Raw genomic sequence first — 20,321 nt, forward strand, 5'->3', positions numbered from 1 at the left:
ATAGGCCTCACCGTCTCCCGCTAGCTGGAGTAGAAACCAAGGGGAGGAAAAGTTTGGATGGTTTTCAGTGGTTATTAAGGGAAAATTTTAAATCAACTCCAAGAAATAAATTTTTCCAAAATGCGAGTAACATATTCGTTTCCTTAGGTCAGATCTATGTGATTGGGGATAAATTGAGTGTGTGAAATTGAGGATATAGGCTTGTTTAGTTCTAAACTTTTTCTTTAAACTTTAAACTTTTCCATCACATCAAAACTTTTCTATACACATAAACTTTCAACTTTTCTATCATATCGTTCCAATTTCAACCAAACTACTAATTTTAGTGTGAACTAAACATACACATAGCTACGGTGTATCAGTTGGACGAAGGGATGGAAGGAGGACAGAGAGCGATTTTACAATTGAGTAATTATTCACTGCGTTGCTCCTCAAAAGATTTTTTTTTTAGTTGAGGAGATGAAGAATAGTTGAGAGTACCCGCAATGTAAGGACACAGAAAAGAGAAGAACAAAGGACTAACTCTATCCATTGCAGTTACCTTTTGCATCGGTCCTAACCCTAACAATTCAGAGAAAAATGGTCTCAAACCAAGCACCGAGTAGCTAGAAAACAATTCTGAGAAAGAAGATGCTCTAGTTTTTCTTAGTTTTCCTTTCTAATACGATGTTTACACGTGGCAGAGTTTAGTATCCCTAAGCAGATTATACATTGCAGATGCTAAAGAGGCCGAGATAGTAAAAGGAGAAAGGGTCCAAGAATCGGCAAAGCCCAAAGAGAGGCGAAAGGGAGCCCAGCGACCCCCGCTTCGCCCAAAGCAGCCGGAACAATCTTTCCCCGAGAATTTCTTGGCAGAGGCGGCGGCGGCGAACTCGCCGGGGAGAAGCGCAAGCGGGAGGAGAAGGAGGCCACTGGAGATGCACCCACTTCATCGGATACCGCCAAAAGCGGCGGCTTTTCCCAGCACTCGATGTGGAAGACGAGCCTATGCTCCTCCTGCTTCCATCTGATTTCCCACCACTGGATAGGCAAGTTTTGCATTCCCCACTTTTCATCTGATTCTGCTCTTCAGTTTTTCCGATTGTTTCCTAACTGTTATCAAATCTTTTCTCTCGCAAGTCCCTCCAACTGATAACTGATGGTATCTAACTTATCTTCTGCAAGGAAGGTATCTAATTCTCGGTATTTGAGATGAAAATTCCTACAACCGTTCTAAACAATCCTACTACAAGAACTTCTCGAGACCATAAATCAAGTTCTGCGAATGAAACAATTTTTCTTTAGTGAAAAGCCATTATATCATCTACTGCACTACACAACATAATTACCTTCAAGCGTACCACCTTCCGTATTGCCAGAATTAGTCCTGGCATCAGGCATTGAACATTTGTCACATCATGTCTTAAGGTGTAAATCTGAAAATGTTGGTGACTGGTCAGTTGAACAGTTAAAATCGGTGCCCAGTCCAGCCATGTTTCAAGCAAACATATTATTGATACCTCTCCAGGGCCTGAGAAGTTGATTGATGTGCTGGAAGCAAGGCCTGGTAGAACCATACTGTGGACACGCACCCCATCTTCTCCAAGTATCTGACCCCTTGCCTTTTCCAAAACATTTGTCCATTAGTTTTGTGAAACAGTATTGTGCAGCTGTAAGCTGTTATAGAGGTGAAAACTGATTCCAGTTTGTACTTTCACTGTTTTATAATGAACTGAACAGACTACAATATCCGTTTCTGTATCATTAGATAGATAGTGATGCAAAATATTTCCCTCACAACTTACTGGATTATCAGAGATCTTCCCTGTTGTATATCTGACCAAGATCTGATATATTATTTGCAATCTGTATTGCATCTTGTGATGGCAAATCCTGCCAGGCTGCCAATTTCAACCATTGATGTCTATCAGTCTTTGTACACCTGAGTATTTGTCTAGTATGTATTGACTACTGACAAGAGTGCTTCTAATGCTGATAGTTGTTGTTGAGTTTTTTCTTTGGCATTTGATTGATTGTTAGAATATACAATGTTTATTGCACATGATGTTCTGTATCTGATGGTTTTGGAAGGCATACTTGTATGGTGAATTAAGAGTTACTACATGGAAAAGCCCATTACTGATGGGTTAGGTCTTGATTCCACTATCTCGACGCTATTGTAGTGGAATGAGGCCTGGATAGCAGCTTGTTGTAGGAGCACTGAGCCAATTGACAATGTTGGCGCTACCAAGCAACCTTGATCATGAAATCAGCACAAGTCATGCTAAAATGATGTTAAAATGGTAAATACATGATAATTGCAATAATGATGTATAGTATTACCATGCTTGCCTTCTCGCAGAATGCTGACAGCTCAGTTACTGTATCTAACTCAATGTTTGGAACGTACACCACACTGTTTAAACCAAATGCCGCTGCCTGTTTATGAACCATGTTTGTGTCGATAAAAACAATTAGATTTCAGAAGATTGTACAGAATCTGAATGGCATTATACTTCTTTATCAATGTTGTGCAGTGTGATTACTGAATTAGAGGGCACTCATGTGGTCCTGGTGACTAGTATTGGTTAGTTCATTGAATGTGAACTGTGACCTTTTTCTGTTATTTGGTTACAAAGCAAATAATTCTTTTACTCGTATAAACTCATGAATTGATAATAATGTAACCTTTTAGAGTAATAAGGTTATACTTGGTACAAGATTTAGTTATACTGCCCTGATGCTTCCCATTGAATGGATCAAACTGGTTTGTATTTTGTATAATCCTGTACCTCACAATCCCACTTTACAATGTAACTTAGTTTTTTTCCCCATATTGTAGGTGGATAGCTTACCTGTTTGACATTGTCATAAACAGTTGAAGGTTCACTGAAATCAACCACCACTCCAGTTGCTCTCGACTGAAAGAACATAAGTTTCCATTAGCAAACTGTGCACCGTACAAGTGAGCATAAGCATTTTATCGGACAATGAAGAGGCCAGTACCTGTGCAATTGAGCCGAGAACCATTGTGAGATCATTGAGCACCGGAATTTCCAAGGCTTCTTCCATGCCATTTATCTAGAAGAACAATGCCGGCATTTATAAACTCTAGGAGACAAAGATCAAGCAGCTATTGCAGCGGGGAGACGGTCTAATTTCAAGGGAAATGGTGCATTCAGTGAATGGTGAGTACCTCTCCTGCATCTAGGCCTACACACTGAGAATCTATGGCCCCTGCAAGCTCCATTCCCCTTGCTTTGCTTACTGCCACTATTGCCGTTCTTCCGATTTCTCTTGTGGCCCCAATGATAACAACCTTTTCAATATACCACCAGATTTTGCCCTCAGAGCAAGTTACAGTGCTACTAGAGAAGAAGATCCACAAGGTCATAACCCACAGTACCTTGATTGTGATCTGAGATGGCGGCATCTGCGTTGAGCAGAAGACCTTTGCTGCTGCATTTCTCCTGCCAATCTTTCCGGATGCTCTGGTATGAACAGAGTGGCATAAAGTAACCATGCTTTTGTTCTGAAGACGGAGATTACAGGAAAGCGAAGGTTCAGGTAAGCCATGTCCTCTCTATTTGTCTTGTTTTTCCCTAACCTTGAGCTACCTTATCCTGCTGTGAACCCAGCGTGTGTGTGGCTTAAAATCGCTTCGGTTGCACGCATACCATCAGCCTCTCTGGACCATCTGATTCCATGGTATTGTCAAACACCAATTTAACGCTATACTATTTTCACAGGAATTGCATTAGTCTGCATTAATCAGGCGTCCTGGAGCGAGCATATTGTGATTCATCAGTTCACATGGAGAGATGGTGAATTGGTGACCATCGCCGTGGTGTACTGATGGTGTGGATGATGCTGATCCATGGTCCGAAACCCAAATTAGCTCTCACTGAAAACGGCTGGCCGAGCCCAACAGCAACAAGGTGCCAAAACCCAAACATTGGCACAGGCATACGAGGCACTTGTCGGGGCAGCAGAGTGCAGACGCCAGAAGCGGCAGGTAGCCAGGTACAAGTAGCCATTGCTCCCCATCTTCTTCTAGTCGTCTTCTCTCCCACTCGCACGCACGCACACTCGAGTGATGAGCTCATGAGCATTTGATGGTTTCTATCTTGGTCACAGCATTGTTCGGGCTCTTGTGCGTCTTGGCCATCGCCGTCGTGGAGGGGAGGAAGAAGAGCAGAAGAGGTAATGGCTTTCTTTTGACTCTATATATTGTATATATTCTGGACAAAGCTTTTGTTCTTACATTGGCATGTCATCAAATTTACGTAAACCTTTTGTGCCGTAGAATCAAGCGCTGCTACGTTGCTTTACCCGACTTTGTATTTATTTCATCTTCCAAGCCAAGTATCCACTTTCTGCCTCTGCTTTTGTCACCTTTCGATACGTCACGCTCGCAGCCTGCTTATCTTATTTGCAAGAAAGCAAATTCGTTTCAATTCTTTCAGAAGAATAGACTTTATTCGTGAATTGCAAAATAAGTTTTTTTTTCCTTCGGTATTTCCCTTTCTTTTATTCATTACATGAAAGAGACATTGCACGCACACATTGTATAACACAGGCAACATCACATTGACACTTTCGTGAATACATTCTCTAATATAAACTCAAGAAGATACAGATCAGGGGCAGCTCCTAGCCACTAAAATTTTAGAGAAAATGCACCACCGATTTATTTATGTGTATTATTGGTGGGAATCAGGATTTAAATCTTGATTGCTTCATCACTAGTGTAACCCTTTTCCATTTGGTTGTTTTCTTCGTTCTTGTTAGTGAACAGGAGGATTTTTTTTTCTCAACTTATTACTATCTGGAGTACTCCTGTTTGTTCACGTTCGCAACATAACCAGGAAGAAATCATATCGGAATGATAAGGCTGCCGCTGTTAGCTGAACACAACTGAAACGTTTGCAGTGTTGCATTCGGATCAGAGGAGGAAAAAAAGCTGTACCTGCATGCAGGACAGGAGGGGCATAACAGTAATTTGACACTAGGCAGGCGTGATCTCGACAGGGACGTCTCGGTAAATCCACCCAAACCGAAGAAGCCTTGGGCGCCTCGTCCAGTCAAGAGCCCAGAAAAACCCATCGGGACTCACTGACACGTGGGCCCCACGGGACCGGCTCTCCTTTGGATGGCCGGTGCGATGCAACCACGCGCACTCGAGTGTGGCTCGAGCCCGACCTGATCAGGAACCCGATGCGCCGTTGCTGGGCTCGGTCGGATTCGGGCTCGTGACTGCCGCTGCTCCTCAGTCACTGACAACACTGGGCCACCCATTATTGTGCTGCTACTGTAGCAGAAGTACGTGCGTTGCGTTTGCATCGCGTCGCATGTGCGCACGGTTTGCCACGACGCCCACTCGCGCCTTTTCTAGTGGTCGCGCAAAGTTTGTTGCTTACACTCTCTCTCACTGACGCGTGGGACCCACCAGGCTCAGCCCTATTGTGGCGGTTACCGGCTTGGTTGAATCGTTGCCTTGTCAAAATGACAACGCGTCCATGTGTTAAAGAAAGCACATGATCTTTTGATTAAAACACAATAAAGTACTTGCACTGTTACCAAATCGCAAATCTTACACCCCCCCCCCTCTTGCAAAGATACGGCAATTACCAGCTTGCTTTTGCTGTAATCGCCATGTGCCCAGTGACTACTAGTACCACGAGCCCTTTTTGTTTTTTCTTTTGCTCATTGATTGATACTAGTGAGGATGTTGGAATTTTGCCTAGTACTGTAGGCGAGCAATGGTGTCTGTAGTATGCCTGTGCCCCTCCTGCTTGGGCAAGTACCCCTACTGCCAACATGCAGTAGATTTATAAACCCATCTAGTCCTTCGTGCCGGCCATTCGTCTCATTCCCCTCGAGTCCAAAACCCACTCTGTTTTTAACCTCATCTGGCTGACGCATTAAACCTTGGTCAAACTCAAAAAAGATGCGAAATCCAGCAAGAGGAGGGCACATTTCTACCAACCCGTAATCTCCACGGACGCCTCTGCCGCCTTGGTACGGCAATTGATGTGAGACGTCTCACCCGACCAAAATCTGAACAATTTAAATCTCTTACTCCCTCCATCCCAAAATAAAGCCATTTTTTAAGTTAGCACATGTATTAAAAAAATAAGTGAGAATAATTAGAGTAAGTGTATGATTGGTTGAAAAGAGAAAGTAGGTGAAGAAGAATGGTTGTGATTGGTTGAGAGGAGGAGGTAGGTGAAGAAATAGCTTCATTCTGGAACAAAACACTGTGCTAGAAATAACTACATTTTGGAACGGAGGGAGTAGCTTATAGCTTAGAGCTTAGCTAAGTGTGGTGCTCATGGTTGCAAGTATCTTTCCACGCTGCAATGGCGATGTGCTGCTACTCATGCTTGTCCTAGGCTGCGTTCTTTCCCACCCTCAACAGTGTTCACGGAAAACGGAGCGATCCATTAGCACATGATTAATTAAGTATCTGCTATTTTTTTTAAAAAAATGGACTAATATGATTTTTTTAAGTAACTTTCGTATAGAAACTTTTTACAGAAAAATGCACCGTTTAGTAGTTTGAAAAGCGTGCTAACGGAAAACGAGGAGAATCTAATCCTACTAGCCTGAAAAGAACGCAGCCCTAGTTGTTTTTGTGCCTTAAAAAAAACAGGAGGATTCCTTCGTCTCCCTGCTCGTTTCTTCTCTAGTGTTTGTTCCCTTGTTTCTTTTCCAGTCTTGCTTTGCTTTGTTTTGTTTGTTTGCTTCCTCCTATCAGATGAGTCTATGGAAGCATCCGGCCGCGGCCGGAGACGGCGAGGTGGTGGAGACGGTGGTCGAGCTGCTCGCGCGCGTCCGGGGGATGGTGCCTCCGGCGCTGGGCGCGGCCGGCGCGGCGGAGGGCTTCCCGGGGCGGTGGAAGGCGATCGCCGCGAAGCTGGAGGGGCTCCCGGCGTGCCTGTCCGACCTATCCAGCCACCCTTGCTTCGCCAAGAACGCGCTGTGCCGCGAGCTGCTGCAGTCGGTGGCCGCCACGCTCGCGGAGGCGGCGGAGCTCGCGGCGCGGTGCCGGGAGCCGCCGGCTGCCGGGAAGCTGCAGATGCAGAGCGCCATCGACGCGCTCGCCGGTAAGCTGGACCTCAACCTCCGGGACTGCGCGCTGCTTGTCAAGACCGGCGTGCTGTCCGATGCCTTCACGCCGCCGCCTCCGACCGACGAGGCGACGTCGACGGCGACGGCGGCGCAGGCGGACGTGCGTGAGCTGCTTGCGAGGCTGCAGATCGGGCACACCGAGGCGAAGAGCCTGGCGGTGGATGGTCTTCTCGAGGCGCTCAACAAGGACGAGAAGAGCGTCCTCTCGGTGCTTGGTCGCGCCAATGTCGCCGCTCTGGTGCAGCTGCTCACGGCGCCGGCGACCAAGGTGCGGGAGAAGGCCGCCACGGTGATATGCCAGCTTGCGGAGTCCGGCGGCTGCGAGGGGCTACTCGTGTCGGAGGGCGCGCTGCCGCCGCTCATCCGGTTGGCCGAGTCCGGCAGCCTCCTCGGCCGTGAGAAGGCCGTCATCACGCTGCAGCGCCTATCCATGTCATCTGACACCGCCCGCGCCATTGCCGGGCACGGTGGCGCACGCCCGCTCATTGAGATGTGCCAGACCGGGGACTCCATCTCGCAGTCCGCGGCGGCCGGCGCGCTCAAGAACCTCTCGGCGGTGCCAGAAGTGCGGCAAGCATTGGCCGACGAAGGAATCGTCCGCGTCATGGTCGGCCTACTGGATTGCGGCACCGTGCTCGGCTCCAAGGAGCACGCCGCCGACTGCTTGCAGAACCTCACGTCGAGCAGCGACAGCTTCCGGCGCGCCGTCGTGTCGGACGGCGGGCTCCGCAGCCTGCTCGTGTACCTCGACGGCCCGCTGCCGCAGGAGTCCGCGGTGAGCGCGCTCCGGAACCTGGTGAGCGCGGTGTCCCCCGACAGCCTCGTGTCGCTCGGCGTGCTCCCGCGGCTGGCGCATGTGCTCAGGGTCGGGTCAACCGGCGCGCAGCAGGCGGCGGCCGCGGCGATCTGCAGGATCTCCACCACCACGGACATGAAGCGCGTCGTCGGCGAGCACGGCTGCGTGCCGCTGCTGGTGCGGATGCTGGACGCCAAGTCGAACGGCGCGCGCGAGGTCGCGGCGCAGGCCATGGCGAGCCTCGTGGGCTACCCTCCCAACGCCAGGGAGGTGAGGAGGGACGGCAAGAGCGTGCCATGCCTGGTGCAGCTGCTCGACCCGAGCCCCGCGAACACGGCCAAGAAGTACGCCATCGCGTGCCTCCTGTCGCTCGCCGCGGCCAAGAGGTGCAAGAAGCTGATGATCTCGCACGGCGCCATTGGCTACCTCAAGAAGCTCTCCGACATGGACGTCGCCGGCGCCAAGAAGCTTCTGGAGAGGCTGGAGCGCGGCAAGCTGCGCAGCCTCTTCAGTAGGGACTAAAGCAGCTGTAACTACAAAGCTTCACCACTTACACGTTACGTTGCCAAGTTTTTTTTTTTTTGTTGTATAACCTGTATAAAAGATCACATCTTGTTTTCACAGTCTATGGAACACGGGGCTTGTGCAGTGCAAATGCTCATCTTGACTGAATATACTGAGGTGTAATTTTCCCTATATTCTTTGTGATGGATACTACTCCTATGTAGGAAAGCAAATTATACTATCTGGTTAAACCGAAATTAATGGATAACCGGTGTACTCAAGTTATTGTTTAATGTGAACATTTCAGTAAGCTAATGTGGACGACATGATGACGCTATCAGCATGGGAGTGAGATAATTGGTGTATGATATGGACCAAACGCTGTATATGATGTGGAAGCAACTCTACTCGCGCGTGCGCCTTGCTTGAGTGGACAGTTGGACACATGATCTTCGCCCATGATGATTAGCTGCTCAATTTGCCCGATTGATAGTCAAGTGTTCATCGGCTGGTAGCGTGTCACCCTTTTAGCGTGATGACGCACCAAACTGCCGTGGTGACATATGCAGTGTTATGCCATAGATACTTAGTATTAGTGAAGAACTATTATAACATATCTCTCTCAAAAGAAATTATTGTACTTCTATTCTACTAGCATGTTGGGGAGTAGTGGGCATACATGCTCCAATGAGTATAAATTTGGCAGCCATGTTGGAGTACAAAGTAGAAGACATGCATGAACACATAAACCATGTTCATTACAGTTCAGGAGGGTATTGTGTGAAGCCATAAACCATACGTACAACTGAAAGTATTCTATACTGATTATCATAGACAGATTATCTCACAATCCATGCTTAAGAATTACGTCTGCAGATTCCAGTGATGGACTCCCTTTGGGCTACAACGGCAAATATCCATCATGCCTTCACTTTGATAGCGGGAGCACGAGATGGAAGTTGCTGCATGGCAAAATGGGACAGTTGAGTACAAAATTCCAGTGCTAGTCTCACTAAAATTCTCCAAGAACATTGACTGGATGAACAGATTCAGTGGGTACCTGATAGCAGGAAATGAGTGAGGTGACGAATCCAAATGCCCCTGTTACCCTTGGAGTGATCTTCTTGGGTGACAGCTGAAGAAGCCCTACGGCCACCACAACATCCATGGCCGCCTTCACCAGTGCTAGCAGCCGTTCATCCGACTGTTTCATCTTGCTCTTGTACTGGTCATTCTACAAACCAAGCAGAAAAAGAGCGAGAAGGTTAATTGCATAAGCTCTATAAAATTTGTACTCGTCAATCGTCATCAGTTTCCAGTGGGATGCAGAGATGATGAAAGAATGCACACCTCATATTTGTCAGTATCCCTCAGCTCTCTCGCCAGCTTCCTCATTGATTTTGATAGCCTCTTAAGCTCTCCAAGCTGCCAAATGGTATATATATGTTCAATGATTTTTATTGACTATCAAAATGAGGTAAAGAATTGCAGTGAATTACTGAAGTATTTATACCTCAACTAGCCCTGCACAGACTGAAGAGGCCATCCAGCAGTAGAGGGATATCCTTACAATCCGGTCTGTGCGCTCCTTGTTCTAGCAGCAAGAACAGAAAAAAAATATATCATTTAGACAATCTTGTATATCAACACAAGGCCAAAACACACACACACACACACACACACACACACACACACACAACTGCTGAACCGTGTATCAATCTTGACAACCTTGTATATCCCTGTTCTTCCCAACCATACAAATTGGTCCAGGAACAAGAAAGTCGAGAGCAGCGCATTTTTGGACTGCAATTGTAAAAGCCTTTGGTTAACAATCGCATCATTCTCAAGCAGATAATTCTTTGTTCGAATTTTTGTAAAAGAAAAGAAATACCTTCCCAAGCAAGACCAGTGTAAGAGGAGTCCCCTTAGCAGGAGGGCTGATAAGACCATGCAGATCATTGACCCACTGCAAATGCAAGACAGAAACAGTTGAAAGAACATAAGTTGCCTGACGCTGAGTTAACTGCTGTTCGATACAAGTATCAACTAGTACTAGCAAGCAAGGAAGGATATCATCGTTAGTGACCTTGAGAAGCCGGAAAACTTTGCGAGCAAGGGTGGTGGACCTGTCGACATCCTGTGCCGTGCCAGGCTGCCCGTTACTGATAAACTTCGAGCCGTATTGGATCGCCCTGCATATCTTGTCCCTGGCCTCGGCTTTGTTCAAGTACAGAACAACAAGGCCGAGCTCTGCTCGCGTGGCATCTAACGTGCTCATCTTCCTACCCTGAAGTAACCAAAGACGAGAGAGCCACAGAAAATTCACAAAATCAAATGCACATATACAACATATCTACCAAAGCACCAATCATCTAGCTACTTCTATGCTTTCTTCAGATTAAAAAAGCTTGTCTGGAAATGAAACTAGTGCACTGCAGCATAAGCCTGGAAGCATCGCTAGAATCAGCAAAGGTGCAGGAAGCAGTGAGATTAGGGATGTCTGATCAATTAATTACCTTGCTATTGCTAACCAGGGAGTAGGATGCAGCGCTGCAGAGAAGAGAGCGAAGTGGATAAAGGAGGGACGGCTACCTGATGTTTGCCGAGCCCTTCCACTCCTCCTGGAGACTGGAGCAGGGAGGAGCAGTGGCTTTCTTCCCCACGGCTATTTCACCATTCGATTGGTGTGGATTGAGATGAGATGAGATGACTCGTGGTGGCTGGACGGGGCGCGATTCCTCCCTTGGATTTGGGAGACTGACACGTTTGGATTTTAGTCCCCCCCTTACGTGTGGACACACAGGAAGCTCTGAATTTATAATCCGAGGTTTTGTACTGACATGAACGATGATATGGGCCTGAATTTGTAGCAAACGCCTCTCTATTGGGCCTCTGAAACCAAGAGATGCAGTTGGACCTGGCCTTTTTCGCAAGGCCCAACGTTGATGAGGAAAAGCAGATCGAACGCGACCCGGCGATGGATCGACGGCGGCGCCGGCTCCGGCGGTTTCGCGAGATGGTGCGGCGGCGTGAGGCGGCGTTGCGTGGGTGACCCGGAGACTCCAACCAAAACGCTCCGGCCGATCGAGAGCCTCTCCCGGATCTGACGTCAGATGAGGCCGTACCGTAACCACCTCGCTTTCTATCACACAAACGGCTCGTTGGATTGGGGGAGTCTCCTCTGCGCGACGGACATGGCCTCCTCGCTCGTCTCGCGCACCCACCTCACTCCGCGCCCCGCCGCCGCCGCCTCGACGGCCTCTCCTTGCAGCGCCCGCTTCGCGGTCCGGCGGCGCCGTGGCCTCGTCGGCGGTGTGCGGTGCCAGGCGCAGGCGAGCGACATGGACGGCCACTACATGCGGCGGTGCGTGGAGCTGGCGCGCAAGGCGGCCGGACACACCAGCCCTAACCCCATGGTCGGCTGTGTCGTTGTCCGCGACGGCCGCGTCGTCGGCGAGGGATTCCATCCCAAAGCCGGCCAGCCCCACGCCGAGGTCAGGTCAACTCTCTAGTGCTCTTACTTGTTTCCTCATACGCGTTAGACTTAGACATAATCAAAAGGTTCCTTTCGATGCTGCTTTGTGCAAGATTAAAGTTGTTGACGTTTGTGGAATCCATTCAATCTTGATGCAATCATTGTGTTAAGAATTCACACTAATCTTGATTTTTAGGCACGCCATCGGTAACATTGCAATGTGTGCATATGGAAAAGATGGAAATTGTAAATATTAATACAAGTAAAATTGAAGCTCGTTGTAACACACTGCAGCACACTGCATTGCTGTAGGAACATTGTCCATTGCCTATTTTATCACCTGCAATGGTCATGTATAATGAAGTTGATAATATCCTAACATATTTCAGTGTTACCATCTGCAGGTGTTTGCTCTGAGAGATGCTGGGGATTTAGCAGAGAATGCAACAGCCTATGTGAGCTTAGAGCCCTGCAACCATTACGGGCGGACACCTCCCTGCACTGAAGCACTCATCAATGCCAAAGTTAAAGATGTTGTGGTGGGGATGACTGACCCAAATCCTATTGTGGCATCCAAGGGGATTGAAAGGCTCAGAAGCGCCGGGATAGATGTGAGGTTGTGCGTGGATGAAGAAGCGTCATGCCGCAAGCTAAATGAGGCTTACATCCATCGCATGCTTACTGGGAAGGCCTTTGCAACTTTAAGGTAGATATTCAAATATCTTTGCAACTGTTATTTGTTTGAAATATATACAATGCGGAATGTTGGTGAATTTTAATCTGTTACATGAATAACAGAACTACACTCTCGATGAATGGAGTTGTCATCAATCAGATTGGGAGTGGAGCTGATCAACCAGAAGGATACTACTCGCAGTTATTGAAAGAATACGATGGAGTAATAATTTCAAGCAATTTTGCCAAGACAAATACCTTGCCTGTATCCCGTGAAGCTGGTGCGAAGCAGCCTCTTTATATCATCATAGCGCAGTGCGAAAATTCCCAATTAAACATTCCGTTTCTCAAAGAAGAGCGTGCAGCCGAGGCAGTAGTTCTGTCGGATAGTCCTATCACTGTGGAGCCAGCAGGAGTTGATGTTTTAGTCCTTGATCAGATGAACCTGGATGCCATTCTTCAACTTCTTGCACAACGAGGGCTATGTAGTGTGCTGGTGGATTTCAGGGAGGCTGGAGGAGGCATTGCATCACTTCTGAACAATTTTCAGGATGACAAGCTGGTACAGAAGGTTGTTGTGGAGCTCCTGCCTGTCTGGGCGGTCAGCAAAGGGCCGAGCGACCTGGCGTTTGGTGGGAGCCAGTCATTTCCACTGAAGGATGTGGAGCACAGTGAGGTAAATGGATCCGTGCTGCTTCAGGGCTATGTGTAACAAACTTTTTTGGTTCGAGGTTGATCCTGCCCTGAGTAGCGCTGCATATTTTTACCTCTCACTCTCTCTCGTTCTGGCTCTGGTAAACTGTCCGTCATGTAAACTTACCTGAATCTGCAGTCAATGCGGTGGTGCTCCTAGACAGGGATCTGGTTCTTCTGATTTTTACAGTATCATGCAATAAATCTATGAGAGAACTGCGAAATACTACTGTATCTAGCACTGTTCGTTACTGTTTCGAAATTTCTGTAGATCAGAAAACACTTTGCCAGGTACTGTTTAAGTGCGCTGTAGTGTATTTTCTAGTCCATTCATCCTGGACTGAGATTTTGACAATTTAGCTCTTTTAAAAACATATTTTAAGAATGAACCTAAAAAAATAACATATCAGTGCCATATAGTTCGACATTGAGGCCTCATTACGTTCAAAGGATTTCCATAGAATTATTGTAGGAATTGAAATCATACGATTTTTTTCTTCTAATCCGTCCCAAACCCTTCTAGGTTGAGTATTTTTGGATGGAGGGAGTACATCATTCGTTTTATAGCAATAGATCCTACCAAATTCCTAAGGATTAGTCTTACAATTATATTCTATAGAATTCTTAGCATGAGGTAAGACCTCTTCGAAAAATTCCTATGGATTAAAATGCATATAACATTCTAATCCTTTATTTTTCATATTCCTATAATTTGAAAATCCTTTGAACCGAATAAATCCTGAGAGTCTCGCTGAGCTGTCAAACTCCACATTAGTAGAAGGTCACATTGATGCACACGGGGACTGTTTGGGTGAAGGCTAACTTTGCCACAACTCCATTTGCCATAATTGTGTTGGCCGTAACTGTGGCAAACTTTGACTAGAAAATGAGAGTATGACATGTGGGCTAATGTGCTAATAAAGTGTTGTTTGACTGAACTGTGGCACTCAACCAAACACTAACCTAAAAAATTGTGGCACGCCTAATGTTTAGTGTGGCAAACTGTGGCCACCAACCAATCAGCCCTTAGTCCCCTTCTTACAATTATGTTACATTTTCAACATTGTTTGAATGACCCTTAGTCCCCTTCTTACAGTTATGTTACATTTTCAACATTGTTTGAATGAAAGCAATGAGTATTTTAACATGTAATATGGATTCAGCGCCAAACACCTCCCCATGTAGAACTTGTACCATCTTAGCGAGTCAAGTTGAGATATTATACCTCGGTACCATTGTTGATTGCACATAGCTAAAAACCATTATTTTTGAAGTTTTTTGCAAGTCTATTTCTAAAATGGGCTAAATGTTCGAAATTTCAGCCATCTTGGATTGGATGACATGAGGCGTACCACAAACACAAACACATTGTAGGATAAGGATCCAGTGTGCAGTCATAGTAGAGATTGCAAGCTTGGCAGTTGGTCAGTTGGGACCGTTTTCCATCGTTGGATATGGCAATGAACGGTCCAAACAGATACTACAGTAGTTTTAAACTGTAAATGCTACATGAACACGCTTTGTTTATGCTGTGTTTAGTTCCTTCCAAAGTTGAAAGTTTGGGTTGAAATTGGTATGATGTGACTGAAAAGTTATGTGTGTATGACATGTTGATGTGATGTAAAAAGTTGAAAGTTTGGATCTAAACATAGCCTTAGGTAAGATCTAAGGACATCAATTTTTGATCCAATGATGGCTATAGGACTGTTTAAGTTACAGTAGCTATAACTATGTAGGTGATCCCAATCCAAGCATACGGTACTCCGACAAATACAAACACGAGTCAAAAGTCAAAAACCTACCGAACGTGCACCGCGCATTATCTTGGATCAAGCCCAACCACTACAACACTAGTTCTCGGGGCTGTTCGTGAGTTGGACTCTCCACTCCTCTGCTGCTCAGCTCTCCCTGTCCCTGTCCATCATGGCGTCGGAATCCGAATGCGTCGCCGTTGCTGAGCCGCCGCACGTGCACGTGCACCTGCACCCCGACGGCACGGAGCCACTGGCCCACATCGCCGTCGACTACTGCCCCGAGGCCTGCCACCACGCCTCCGAGGACGGCGAGATCCACGTCACCTACGACGACCGCGGCGGCGCGCGCTGGCGGTCCCGCTGCCGCTTCCTCCCAGGCGGCGCCGTCGCCGCCACCATCCGCGCGCCGGCCGGGGACACCGCCGGCCTCAACTACAACCTCTACCTCTCCTCCCTCGAGGGCTCCCGCGACATGGACGAGATCGACTTCGAGTTCCTCGGCCACGACAAGTGCGCCGTGCAGACCAACTTCCACGTCGCCGGCGGCGGCGGGAGGGAGCAGATCCACGTCCTCCCGTTCGACTCCTCCGACGGATTCCACCACTACGCCATCGCCTGGGGCGCCGACGCCATCGAGTGGCGCATCGACGGCGAGCTGATCCGGAGGGAGGAGCGCGTCGCCGGCGAGCCGTGGCCGGAGAAACCCATGTTCCTGTACGCGTCCGTGTGGGACGCCAGCCACATCAACGACGGGAAGTGGACCGGCACCTACCACGGCCGCGACGCGCCATACGTCTGCAGCTACAGGGATATCAGGGTGCCCCTTGCGCTCTCGTTGGAAGACGAGGAAGATCCATACAAGTGTGCATGTGTAGGAGATGCGTCTGCTGCCATCGCCGCCGCCGATGCTGCGGAACAGGTGGATGCTGGAGATGCGCCTGCTGCCGCCGCCGCCGCTGATGCTGCGGAAGAGGTGGATGCCGGGGATGCGCCTGCTGCCACCGCGGCCGCCGATGTTGCGGAACAGGTGGATGCCGGAGATGTGCCTGCTTCCGCCGCCGCCGCTGATGCTGTGAAAGAGGTGGACGCCGGAGCTGGTAAAGATTAGATGATTAGATCTTTGCGCCTGTACTGTTGTTCGTTTCTGTCGTTGATTTGTGGGGGAAACGTGTTTGAAGGTTTGATTGTAACAATAACATGAAATCTTGTATAAGTTGGTTCAATAAAATGTCTGAATTTTCTGCATTTGGTTATGAAGTTTTCAGCATCTCTGTTCAGCATAATTTTCTTGTTCATCGTTTGGTAATAGGCCTATCCTCGATACAGTTGCACAACAATTGTCAGGAGAAAATGTGCATAGCTTTGTCCACTAATATGGGTAAATTGAATCTCAGCAAAGTCTTATATGCAGTGTATTCTGCAAAAGAAATCTTTATTGATGTAGTATTGAGAAAATTCGGTTTTATCAGTTAAGTTTAGGTCTTATTTGGATTGGAGGAATTTTTTATAAGGATTTGCAATGGATTCAAATCCTTAATATTCTATTTCTGTGGGGCAATCTAGCGAAAAGGGCCCCTGGTCGCTCCGCCCCAGGGGCGACGCGGGCGGCGATTCAAGCTGCGCCGCCCCCTTCCTTCCCCTGCTCTCCCTAGCCTCGCCGCCGCCAGAGCAGCCGCCGGCAAAGCCGGGCGGAGGCAAGGAAGGCGGCGGCGGGGCTTCCCATCTCCCTCGCTCGTGGTCAAGGCGGCTGGGGCGTCGACGAGACCGGACGACGGGAGTGAGGCGACGACGACGGGAGTGAGGCGACGACGACGAGAGTGAGGCGACGGCGACGATGTCGAGTTCCGGCGCTGCCGAGCACGGATCCGGCCCTCCCGTGGCCGGATCTGGTCCTCCCACCGGCGGGAGTCGTGGGGGACGGCGGGATCCGCCGTCCTCCCGGCCGGAAGTGACGACGCCGCGGCCTGCCAAGGAGAGGTGGGGGCTGGCGCGCCCGAGCCGGTGCGGCGACGGCAACCGTGGCGGGAGGCCGGTGACGGCGTCCGATGCCATCGTTGGGACGGTCGGCGATGGCGGGAGGCCGTGCGACGCGGCGAGCGGCGCGGGGCTTGGCGGCGACGGTAGCGCAAATCCCAGATCCACGCCAACTCGGTGCGGCTGTGGCGGCGGCAGTAGCTGGCGACGGCAATGGCTGACGATGGCGACTGGCGACGGCGGCGGCGGCAGCAGCTAGCGGCGGCGGTGGCTGGCGATGGTGACTGCCGATGGCGGCGGCGGCAGCAGCTGCGGTGCCTGCTGGCGTCGGGGCAGCTCCTAGCTGCTTGCTGGTGGAGGGCAACGGCGGTTTGCGGAGGCGGTGGCAGCGGTGACGGCTGCCGTGAATGTGGAGGCGGTGGCGACGTCGACGGCGGGGAAGAAGTCGGGTGCGAGGCGAGGATGGCAACGGCGAGGTGGCTGGGTGTTTCGGCAGCAGCGGCTGCGGTGGTGGTGACCGTTTCTGCGGTCACCGGAGACATGACGGCCTCGGACGGCTAGCTGAGGGCGTGGGAGACGGCTGCATCTGGCCGGCGCGGCATTGTTTGGTGGAGGGGTCGGAGACCGGCTTGGCGTAGAGAAGCGCAGCTGATGGCAGCGGAGGCTGGCTCGGCGCGAGAGGTGCGGGCGGCGGAGATGGAGGCCGGCGTGGCGCGAGAGGCGCGGCCGATGGAGGGAGGCCGGATTGGCGCGAGAGGCGTGTCCGGTGGAGGAGTCCGGGTTGGCGTAGAGAGGCGTGGCCGGCGGTGGAGGAGGTGACCTAGGTGTGAGGAGGAGCTGCCGGTGGGTGTGGCGCGGTCTTCAGCGCACGAAGGCTGGCCGGTGGGGGACGCCGGTGCAGGGGTCCCACATGTCGACAAAGCTTGTGTGGTGGTGGAGCATCGGTGCGTCAGCCGTGGATTCGCAGGTGGTGAGCGGCGGGTGAAAACCCAGTCCGGCCTTGGTTGGACCGACAACGATACCTGAGGGCGTTGTTGTGCTGTCTCACCCCTCAAGGTGGTTGCCGGGCGAAAGCCCAGTCTTGGCTCCTTTGAGTCCTGACGGACGGCGGCGGCAGTTTTCCGTCGCTTATCTTCTTGAAGACGTCGTTTTTGGCATCCCCTAGGGGGCGATGTCGTCTGTGTCACTTTATTGGTCTAGTGGCGGTCGGTCACGCTTAGCTGCTGCCGGTCCGGTGTTAGCCTTTTCCTGGGCTTGTGTGTTGGCGATGTCAGCGTGTGGGTGGTGGTATAGTTTTTTCCTTTTTCCTGGTTACGATTCTCCAGGGTTGTAATCTTGTAATTTTTTCCTGCTCTATCAATAGAACTTCGCACCGTCTTGTGCGAGTCGTTTAAAAAAAATATTCTATTTCTATAGGGTTCTTTGGGATCGAAGGAATGCAACTTAAAAAATCCTATGGATTTGATTTCATATGCCTCATTCCAAAGAAACAGCAAGCATTAGTTCATAGCACATGCTCATGTTTTATTTTCCTTTGAAAAGTCCAACACACTCTCTTTAGTTCTCTCTATTTTCTCTCTCTCTCTCTCTCTCTCTCTTACCAAACAAAGTTTCTTCAAAATTCCTATAGTTTATTTTCAGTGAAACATCCAAAGGCACATATTATTTGTGTTTTGATTTTGATATCTGTGAGCTGTAGAAGAGTGTGGAGATTATGGGTACCCCATACCCACACGGCATGGTTATCCGACTAGTTATAGGGGATAACTTATATATATGAAATATGTAACAGATCATGACTTGGGTATTACGTTTCCCTGTATATTATGGAACGGCCTAAAGTCCTGGTTTGATAAGATTGTAAAGTAGATTTAGGAAACCGATACCGTATTGGTTAAGGTTTCTATCTTGTAACCCTGCCCCCCAACCTATATAAGGAGGGCAGGGAGCCCCTCTAGGGGCATGAGACAACCTGATCGTCAGATCAATACACACCCGGCGGATTCAAATCCCCAAACAGGAGTAGGGTATTACCTCTCATTGAGAGGGCCTGAACCTGTCTAAATCCTTTGTCTCTGCATCCATCCACTTTAGGTCTCGTACGCTACCCCCTTTTATTATTGCCGAATTCATGTTTCGACAGTTGGCGCGCCAGGTAGGGGTTGCGTCGAGTTTTCCGTCGAGAAGTGCGATGGAACTTTGTGCCGGCATCATCGGTGCTACTCTTGTCTTTGGCCGTGATCCTCTCAACAAAAGGGCAGGGTCTTCGTCGCCAAAAATTCTATCTGGATCTGGTCAATCAACCAGGAGATTAATCACCGATCGAATCGATCTACAACCAGCTTGTTACCGTCAATTTTACCTCTGTCAGTGAGATCAAATCCGTCGCTACAATGCTGCCATATCTGTTGGTCCGTCGGTTTCGTCACCAGGGCATGATTTGAAGCAATCAGCAAGCAGCCGCCGCCGAAATCATGCGAAGATCACCGTCGGTTGAGCCTGTACATCACCAAGTCAATACTGCTCGGATACGTACGGCAAGACACAAAGTCCAGGATACAAATTAAATATACCTGGTCAAATCTGTGGTCAAGGAAATTAATCCATACACAAATCAGCTATTACATGCACAAAGTGGTCTCCAAACTAATCCGTGCATGTGCTACCGACGATTACATGTCTACACGGCTGCATGACACGGCTGCATGCTACGGTTCATCCATTCACAGGCCTCGAATCAAAGCCGCCTTCGTCGCTGCCGATTGGTTTCATCGCCTCCACGGTTGGTGTGCGCCGCTGCCGTTGCTGATGGCGATATCGTCTTCACCGCCGGCCTGCCTCCGTCGCCGCCTATTGGTGTCTTCGCCTATATGGTTGGTTGGTCACACCACCGTTGTTGGGCGTCTACGTCTTCACCGCCGGCATGCCTCCGTTGCCGCCGAGTGGTGCCTCCGCCTACACGGTTGGCCTATTATGCCGCCGCTGTTGGGCGTCCACGACTTCACCGCCGGCCTGCCTCCGTCGCCGCCGACTGGTGTCATCGCCTATACGGTTGGTCGGTCACACCACCGTTCATGGGCGTCCATGTCTTCACCGACCGGCTGGCCTTCGCCGCCGCCGACTGGTGTTTCCGCCTGCACGGCTGGCCTATTATGCCGCCGCTGTTGGGCGTCTACGACTTCACCACCGGCCTGCCTCCGTCGCCGCCGACTGGTGTCCTCGCCTATACGGTCGGTTGATCACACCACCGTTGATGGGCATCGTCATCTACACCGCCGGCCTGCCTCCGTCGCCGCCGACTGGTGTCCCCGCCTATACGGTCGGTTGGTCACACCAC

At 49.6% G+C, this 20,321-nt stretch overlaps 4 protein-coding genes and 1 pseudogene across 5 annotated transcripts; 3 read left to right on the top strand and 2 right to left on the bottom strand.

Annotated features, from left to right (window-relative positions):
• The first annotated feature begins 805 nt into the window (after positions 1–805).
• On the top strand, positions 806–8,605 carry LOC4331407 (protein ARABIDILLO 2). The gene is made up of 5 exons (XM_015775333.3): positions 806–1,028; positions 2,822–3,167; positions 3,318–3,546; positions 3,729–4,002; positions 4,117–8,605. The coding sequence occupies exon 5, from the start codon at positions 6,740–6,742 to the stop codon at positions 8,429–8,431; it is 1,692 nt and encodes a 563-aa protein (XP_015630819.1). The 5' UTR covers positions 806–1,028; positions 2,822–3,167; positions 3,318–3,546; positions 3,729–4,002; positions 4,117–6,739; the 3' UTR covers positions 8,432–8,605.
• On the bottom strand, positions 1,024–3,517 carry LOC9272056 (dihydrodipicolinate reductase-like protein CRR1, chloroplastic; annotated as a pseudogene).
• A 259-nt stretch (positions 8,606–8,864) lies between the features above and the next one.
• LOC4331408 (peroxisomal membrane protein 11-1-like) lies at positions 8,865–11,202 on the bottom strand. Of its 2 annotated transcripts, none has more exons than NM_001402024.1 (8): positions 10,930–11,198; positions 10,500–10,700; positions 10,305–10,379; positions 10,142–10,216; positions 9,927–10,007; positions 9,764–9,838; positions 9,474–9,647; positions 8,865–9,375 (listed from the first exon to the last, which is right to left on the bottom strand). In NM_001402024.1, exons 2-8 carry the CDS (start codon positions 10,689–10,691, stop codon positions 9,334–9,336), a joined length of 714 nt encoding a protein of 237 aa, NP_001388953.1. In that variant the 5' UTR covers positions 10,692–10,700; positions 10,930–11,198; the 3' UTR covers positions 8,865–9,333. The 2 variants fall into 2 exon arrangements, with proteins under 2 accessions (NP_001388953.1, NP_001388952.1); NM_001402023.1 differs by having other exon boundaries at positions 9,022–9,375; positions 11,006–11,202.
• A 195-nt stretch (positions 11,203–11,397) lies between these two features.
• On the top strand, positions 11,398–13,480 carry LOC4331409 (riboflavin biosynthesis protein PYRD, chloroplastic). Its single transcript, XM_026023888.2, has 3 exons — positions 11,398–11,907; positions 12,293–12,594; positions 12,687–13,480. The coding sequence occupies exons 1-3, from the start codon at positions 11,527–11,529 to the stop codon at positions 13,273–13,275; spliced, it is 1,272 nt and encodes a 423-aa protein (XP_025879673.1). The 5' UTR covers positions 11,398–11,526; the 3' UTR covers positions 13,276–13,480.
• A 1,652-nt stretch (positions 13,481–15,132) lies between these two features.
• Positions 15,133–16,255, top strand: LOC112936006 (xyloglucan endotransglucosylase/hydrolase protein 31). Its single transcript, XM_026023889.2, has one exon. The coding sequence runs from the start codon at positions 15,180–15,182 to the stop codon at positions 16,116–16,118; it is 939 nt and encodes a 312-aa protein (XP_025879674.1). The 5' UTR covers positions 15,133–15,179; the 3' UTR covers positions 16,119–16,255.
• The last annotated feature ends 4,066 nt before the right edge of the window (positions 16,256–20,321 follow it).

The sequence above is a fragment of the Oryza sativa genome, chromosome 3 (genome assembly GCF_034140825.1).
Source record: "Oryza sativa Japonica Group chromosome 3, ASM3414082v1".
Taxonomy (NCBI): domain Eukaryota; kingdom Viridiplantae; phylum Streptophyta; class Magnoliopsida; order Poales; family Poaceae; genus Oryza; species Oryza sativa.

Excerpts from the sequence above, each read along its gene's own strand:
- LOC4331408 (NM_001402024.1), bottom strand. The coding sequence starts at position 10,691 with ATGAGCACGTTAGATGCCACGCGAGCAGAGCTCGGCCTTGTTGTTCTG. Across the intron at positions 10,008-10,141 it reads GAAGAACAGGGATATACAAG|AACAAGGAGCGCACAGACCG; the intron begins GTTGTCAAGATT and ends TCTTGCTGCTAG. Across the intron at positions 9,839-9,926 it reads TCTGTGCAGGGCTAGTTGAG|CTTGGAGAGCTTAAGAGGCT; the intron begins GTATAAATACTT and ends ACCATTTGGCAG.
- LOC4331409 (XM_026023888.2), top strand. The coding sequence starts at position 11,527 with ATGAGGCCGTACCGTAACCACCTCGCTTTCTATCACACAAACGGCTCG. Across the intron at positions 11,908-12,292 it reads CCGGCCAGCCCCACGCCGAG|GTGTTTGCTCTGAGAGATGC; the intron begins GTCAGGTCAACT and ends TACCATCTGCAG. Across the intron at positions 12,595-12,686 it reads AAGGCCTTTGCAACTTTAAG|AACTACACTCTCGATGAATG; the intron begins GTAGATATTCAA and ends CATGAATAACAG.
- LOC112936006 (XM_026023889.2), top strand. The coding sequence starts at position 15,180 with ATGGCGTCGGAATCCGAATGCGTCGCCGTTGCTGAGCCGCCGCACGTG.
- LOC4331407 (XM_015775333.3), top strand. The coding sequence starts at position 6,740 with ATGAGTCTATGGAAGCATCCGGCCGCGGCCGGAGACGGCGAGGTGGTG.